The following is a 7,057-nucleotide window of genomic DNA, read 5'->3' as shown; positions in this document are numbered from 1 at the left end:
TATCCTTGACAGACCTATGTTAGCGAGGTGTTGCCCAATTCCTCACCAACATGTACCTGTTAATTGTTCACAACAAGAATAGTAATGTGCACGTATCGTTATAAATGCGTTCCGCATATTTTGGTGAAAACCGCCCTGGCTCCGGCCCCGCACACTCGGCATCTATGGAGAGTGTACACGTGTCTTGTGCGGAGTTCATTGTCCCTTCGAATCTCTGCTTGGAAGCTTCGAGTCATCTTCAGCACCTTGTCTTGGACCTCGATGGCTCCTCCAACTAGAGGCTGCAAGGCGGAGGTTGCCATGCGCAAGGCCAACCAGAACTGGCCTTCAACTAGCTATTTGGGGTCAAGTTGCATGAACGCGAAGTTGCTAGACAATCTTGTGAAATGCAAGAGGGTTGCAAAGACCAAAGATATTTCGCAGTCTAAGACCATCTCTAACCATTTTTTTTCTTCATTTCGTTTCCTTCCTGATTCGTTTTCTCCTTATTTCCTTTATTTTCTCTCATCTCCAACAGTTTTCATTCGAAGAGATTTGTAAAATAAAAGGAGAGATAATACTGTCCTGAAAGGATTGATCTTAAAAATCCTGTTGTGAAGAGAACCGTAAAAAAAAATCGTTAAAACGCTGAAGGGAGCGAAAATCCCTTCACGAAGGGATTCTGGATCTAGGCATAATCTAAGAAGCATCCCGGAGCCTGCCGACAATTACCGTTGATTCATGAACTTAGCCCAACAACCCAAAAGGAAAAAAAAAAGGCAACTATATTGTTTCCAATTCCATAAAAGACATACAGTAACACAAGCGGGCACCAGTTACTTGTAAGTTGTAACTCCAAAAGAAAAGCTCTGCATTTGACAAATGACAAAATGCATTGTGGCTCTGACGAACTGAGGCTTAAGAAGGACAACAAATATATTATTTCACTGCCCCAGAATGGAGATTGCAAATATTGGTTTCCAAGCAGGGCAGGCTAATGATTGGAACTACAGTTGTAACTTTGTTCAAACCATTCCATACTTCTGTATATGCGGAAATCGAGCTGTTCCTGAACAAGTTGAGCTAGAATACACTGCATAAAACTGGGCTACCAGTTGAACACTCGAATCAATTACACAGTAATATCGGGCCTAAGAATCAAAGAAATGAACCGCCTTATGCATACAGTATGCTTAACATGACCACACGTTCGACAAAACTAAGAAACCGTGACTAGATGTGAAGAACGGAGAGGTACTGGGAGCAGGATGAAACAAAAGATCAATCTTTGGAGGAGCCTCAAACTTGAGCGGTGCCTTGCGTGAACATGGGGTCGTCGCACCTGTACTTCCCGTCGGGACCAATACCAAAGCCCTTGGGATCAGCAAAAACATTTTCCAACAGCTGGCTCCGTGGAGGGTGCGGGCTTGCATCGGCAAACTCAACAGCCTCCTCAATAAGGTCATCCATCTTCTTCTCAATGCTCTTCAGCTCGGATTCAGTTGCAAGGTTCTGCTCGATGATGTACCTCTTCAAGGCTGTAATAGGATCCCTTGCCGCATAGTGGGATTTCTCATCTGTGCACGGAGTCATTGTGTGATGGAGTCAGTTAAACAAAATGCTCTGACTAAACTGTCAAAGACCGAGGAAATATATGCAAGCTTGAAAATTCAAGAGCCAATAACTAAGTGTGGCACTAAAACATATACAGTTGAGCAATGATGTTAATGTACATTCATAATGATGTGACCTGTGGTATTCACGAAACAAGATGCAAGTGCGCTGAACACCAGTTGCCATATTAGATACATGAATCATGAAGGAAAAAATTATGGTCAAGTTACAAAAAACAAACAAGCTCAGTGGATGACATGTTGACCCAAACTAGTTAAACTATCACAAACACCAAAAGTGAATGAATTTAAACAATCATCAGATGTTACCAACCTAAATTCCATATTTAGTTTATTTCAAAATAAATCCATACGCTGTTAAGGAAACCATTTATTTGAAACATATCCTACATCTCCTTCGCGAAAATATCAGGTTCACCGAAACACTTTATCATCAGAAATAAAGGAGGTAAAGCAGTCGATTCTTATTCAGATCAATACAGGAAGAAACACCAAAATGGATTGATAAAGTGGCACTCCATTAGAGTTTTAAAAAAGGGACAATTTGCTGGGTACCATCGCAAAAATCACAGAAGTTGGAAAATACCATCGGTGTGAGGATGACATGTGGGCCCTCACACCGATGGTATTTTCCAATATGAGCACTTTTGTGATGGTATCCACCTAATTTTGCCTTAAAAAAATGAATGCATCATCTCAGATGGTCGCAAAAGATCAAGCACAATTTTGGAAATGGGAAAAAGAAAATCCAGGATAAGTGGTACCAGACACCCTATGAGGTGGCCACAAGACAATCTAACCATACCTATCAGGATGCTGACATATCAGATAAGATGACTGCGATGATGATAAGAACAAGAGCTAAAATCTCAGCGAAATGTTTCGTTCACTAGTTCATTTGGCACCACAGAACTTTAACTTTCTATTTAACCAATTTTCATCAAAACGAATTATCCTACTAGCCATGTCATCAGTCCCAGTCCTACATGTATAGACTATGGTAGCAAAAAAGGAGCTTAGCAACATCAATATACACACACACAAAAATATACTAAATTTCGTAATAAAATATTTTGCATGTGCTATTAACATGGTACTACTCTTAAAACTTCAGCCATGGAGTTACATACTACTCTTAATCTTATAAAATCATACATGGCCCCCTCGTTTATGATGTAGCATTGCCATTAAAGAGGATCACAGGACTAGCTCGACAAATATTATATTTACATGTGCTGTATTGCTAGTACTCTAGTGTATACAAGACGAATTGCTTGAAACTAGTACAAACTTGATGACTGAAAAAAATTGTTTCGTTTTCCGTTTCTCCAGTGAGTTACCCTAGTAGATACTAGCAATATCACTACTTATAAAACAAAACTGAAGCCAAAAGAAACAGGAAAGTGACACTTACCAGGCTTCCTGAGCTCATCTGGGTCTGCAAGAGAGTGACCTCGAAACCGGTAGGTTTCGCACTCCACTAGGGTTGGTCCTTCACCTCTCCTTGCCCTCTCAATTGCCTCCTTTGCAACCTCCCTGACCTTCAGGACATCCATACCATCAACATGAACCCCAGGCATTCCAAATGCTGGTCCCTTCTTCCAAATCTCTGGGTCCGAAGTAGCCCTGAGGTGTGACATCCCAATTGCCCACAGGTTGTTCTCCACAACAAACACAATAGGAAGCTTCCAAAGCTGTGCCATGTTCAGGCACTCAAAGAACTGGCCATTGTTACAGGTACCATCTCCAAAGAACGCTAATGTGACATCAAGCCCATTGGGGCCGGACTGCTTGAGCACCTCATGGCGGTACTTAGCAGCAAAGGCTGCACCAGTGGCAACAGGGATGCCCTCTCCAATGAAGGCAAACCCTCCGAGGAGGTTGTGGGGAGCAGAGAACATGTGCATGGAACCACCCTGTCCACGGCAGCAGCCGGTGGCCTTGCCAAAGAGTTCAGCCATGACAGAACGGGCTGGGACACCCTTGGACAGCGCATGGACATGATCACGATATGTGCTAACAACACAGTCCGCCTGGTTTAGAAGCTTGATGAAGCCAGTGGAAACAGCCTCCTGGCCATTGTAAAGGTGGACGAACCCAAACATCTTGCCACGGTAGTACATTTGCGCACACATGTCCTCAAAACAACGGCCAAGAACCATGTCCTCGTACAGCTCCAGTGCCTCTTCCCGTGTCACACCCTGAAGAAAAGGAGGCACCTTGAATTAAGAACAGAAAACAGTACTTTAAAAATTAAATAAGGCTATGTTTTGCATCTAGGCACTATTATAGTTGCAACTAAAGGTGGCCAACTAGGCCGGGCCTAATGGGCTAGCCGGAGGCACGGAAAAACAGCCCGGCCCAGGCATAGCACGACACGAGAGTAGACAGACCGGGTCAGCACAGCATGGCTAGGCAGGCCGTGCCTGGGCCAGAGCCGCGGCACGCCAGGCCGGCACGGTCCGACCCGTTTATGTTTTTCTATTTTTATAAGGTTTTATATAATTTGTTTATCTCTAATACACAAAGAGATACCTACCATAGTGGTTGAGTGTTTGTCTCTCATGTACGAGATCGTAGGTTCGATTCTCACATCCGTCGGTTTTTGATGTTTTTTCCGATTTTCATATGTTACTGGGCTGACGGGCCAAAAAAAAACATTGGGCCTACCGTGCCGCAGGCCAACACGGCACGGCCCGATCCTAAGTGGGCCGTGCCTGGGCTGGCACCGTGGCACGTGGGCCGGCACGGTACGGCCAGTTTAGCTAACGGGTCTAGCCGGGCCATGCCTAAACGGGTTGTGCCTAAATGGGCTCGTGTCGTGCTACACCGGGCCGCCCATTTGGCCACCTCTGGTTGCAGCATTTCAATCTAGATCTCAAAAGGTGGTATTACTCCAGTTCTAAAATTGCATGAGACAGATGCCTCAGAGTTGCATGCATGCATCTCCAGAGCCAAATGGGTTGTGTTTAGTTTCCCGAATCTCCCTAGTCTAGCCCGGTGGATGCGTATAATCTCAGAGAGAAGTGTGTTTGGTTGTCCACATCCACTGTTCAGCCTGGCACAATGGATGCAAATATACGATCTCATTCTGGCCCGGGAGCATTCGAGCTTCACTTCGCAGCCTGGCTCGATGGATGCAGGCTCTGGATCCATTCATGCAGACCTACTTATCAGTGTTACAAAAACATCTTCATATAAGTAACCAATTACAATCTCAACTCTTGCATCCGCTCATACGGTCTCAGATTCAGTCAATCAAACATAAACTCAGCTTAGCCTGTCCGAACAGATACAACCAACCAAATATTCTTCTTTTCAACAAATATGACTCCGCTCAACCTGCTTCTTCTCGGCCTACTTATACGATGTAGCTATACAAAACCTCGTCCAGGGAACCAAACACACCCATGGTGGATTTATTGAGAACGGTCGGGCCAAAACTTTAATTTCAGTTGTTAATCACTGACCTTTTTAACTAAAAAGTTGACTCAATTGAGAGGATAGAAAAGTTCAGACATGGAAACATGGGCAGTCCCCAGAAGAACAACTTTTGCAGCACTTTAAAAAATCTTACGAGTGTAACTCAGAGGCATGGGGCGGTGCTCAAAGCACAGGAGGATTCTGAACATGAGATTTAGGACACTAGGAATAGTTTCCAAGCAGCATGATAGTAGAACTACTTACTGATCCGATGTTGGAGAAGATAATTTTGCTAGCTTACAGACAAACCAATCTAGTTCTGAAATAAGCAGTCTAAGCACAATTGCAAATTCAAAATTGTGAGTCCAGGCCACAACGATGAAATCCATCTAACCGTGCCTAAACTTAAACCGCACCACGAATCTGATCTTTTACAATAGAGCGGAGCCCAAGATCCAATCGCGCGACGCAGTTAACCCGCGAACAGCACGCAAGATCGGATTTTTACACTCGAGCAGCACTCAAGGTCGCTTGTTTCTTCTCCCGGGTGACGAGAGATACAATTAACAGAAGGAAGAATTTGTACCGGATGCGCGGCGGCGGCCTGCGCGGCCTTGCTCCCGGCGAGCACGTCGGAGGAGACGGCCAGCGCTGGGCGCAGGCTCGTCAGCTGTGCCCCGCGGCGCGGCCTGGCGTATGCGGCTCCGGCGGCGGGGAACGGCGCCCTGTCGCCGCCGGATCTCGCGGCCACCGGCGCCAGGAACTTGGCAGCGGTGAAGGACGCGGCGGCCATCTCTCCTCTCTCGGCTCCTCTAGGCCCGGCGGTGCCGCGCAATGCAGTGGGGGAGGACAGAGAGAGGGAGGGCGGAAGCGGCGGCGTATAAAGAGAGGAGTGGGGCGGCGGACGGGCGGAGCCAACGAGGATGGAGGAGGGTTAGGGAAACAACAAACAAGGAAGGAAGGGTGACCTCGGTGGCGCTCACGCTCAGCTTTGGGGGGTCCGCCCAACCCACACTACCCCTTCTCTCTTGTCTGCACTTGGCTCCTGCCAGCCACAGGATTCAGGAGGAGACAGGAGACATTCCTGACAAGGAAGAAGGAGCTAGGCATTTTGTTGTGTATTTGTAGAAACTAGAAACAGATCTTGTTGCATTTCTTTTTCGGAACACGCTTACATGCACCTTATATTAAGGAGAAATAGAAGTACAAGTATAATTACAATTACAATGACCCATGCCACAGTCACAGGCTCACAGCTAGGAAAATAACAAGCTGCCCTAATACAAAGCTGCGACTATTTCCACTAAGAGCTAGATAAACAGACTCCACCTGCTTCCAGCCATAGCTGGCCGGTGTCCCTAATGCTGTTAATCACCACACGATAGTCATGTGATTCTGCTCTGAACACTCTTCCACTCCATTCTAACCAGATCGACCGAAGAACCAGGATGACGAGTGAATTGCATCAGTCTCACAGTAATTCACTGCAAGGCCATTTGATTGCACCATTGAAGAATGCGAGATAGGCCGACTGGGAGCTATAGGTTCCATTGGCACTCCACCTCCGGATGACTTGAGAAGAAAATTTTACGAGATTTTTCACCGAAAGATCCTTACGAGATCCTGATCTAACAACTGGTATGTGCAACTGAGAATAAGAAATGAGACATGTGACATACATAAAAAATAATCTTTCTGTGAGACCAAATTTTATAGAATTTTCTTCCATCACTTGCCTCGAGATTCTAGTCGGACGGTCACATACCGAGAGATATCCATCCATCGCTTGGATAGTGTGCCCGCCACGGATGTCTGCCACCCAGCTTCTATCTACGAACGCCTCCGCCACTGTTGGTCGATTGCGAATTCTCGGCGGAATGAATCCAACCAGGTTCGTGGATTCTCCTATCTCTTTTATTTATTTATTTTCTGCACATGCAAAATCTTTGTGTGTCTTTGTGTTGATAGCAAAATTTAGCAGGCGGGACCGATATGACAGCCATTTATTTTTAGAGACCGAT

At 45.7% G+C, this 7,057-nt stretch overlaps 1 protein-coding gene across 1 annotated transcript; it reads right to left on the bottom strand.

Moving 5' to 3' along the window:
• Nucleotides 1-891: 891 nt before the first annotated feature.
• LOC133888531 (pyruvate dehydrogenase E1 component subunit alpha-3, chloroplastic-like) lies at nt 892-6,111 on the bottom strand. Its single transcript, XM_062328808.1, has 3 exons — nt 5,623-6,111; nt 3,028-3,814; nt 892-1,556 (listed from the first exon to the last, which is right to left on the bottom strand). The coding sequence occupies exons 1-3, from the start codon at nt 5,827-5,829 to the stop codon at nt 1,279-1,281; spliced, it is 1,272 nt and encodes a 423-aa protein (XP_062184792.1). The 5' UTR covers nt 5,830-6,111; the 3' UTR covers nt 892-1,278.
• Between the last annotated feature and the right edge of the window lie 946 nt (nt 6,112-7,057).

This window comes from Phragmites australis, chromosome 13 (genome assembly GCF_958298935.1).
Source record: "Phragmites australis chromosome 13, lpPhrAust1.1, whole genome shotgun sequence".
Lineage (NCBI taxonomy): Eukaryota > Viridiplantae > Streptophyta > Magnoliopsida > Poales > Poaceae > Phragmites > Phragmites australis.
The sequence above is the reverse complement of the archived record's forward strand: the minus strand, read 5'-3'. Positions and strand labels throughout refer to the sequence as shown.

What these genes read in the sequence shown, in the direction of transcription:
- LOC133888531 (XM_062328808.1), bottom strand. Translation starts at nt 5,829, where the DNA reads ATGGCCGCCGCGTCCTTCACCGCTGCCAAGTTCCTGGCGCCGGTGGCC. An exon ending in AGGCCGCCGCCGCGCATCCG is followed by an intron (nt 3,815 to 5,622) that starts GTACAAATTCTT and finishes CCTTTTCTTCAG; the next exon opens with GGTGTGACACGGGAAGAGGC. An exon ending in AGATGAGCTCAGGAAGCCTG is followed by an intron (nt 1,557 to 3,027) that starts GTAAGTGTCACT and finishes CTCCGTGCACAG; the next exon opens with ATGAGAAATCCCACTATGCG.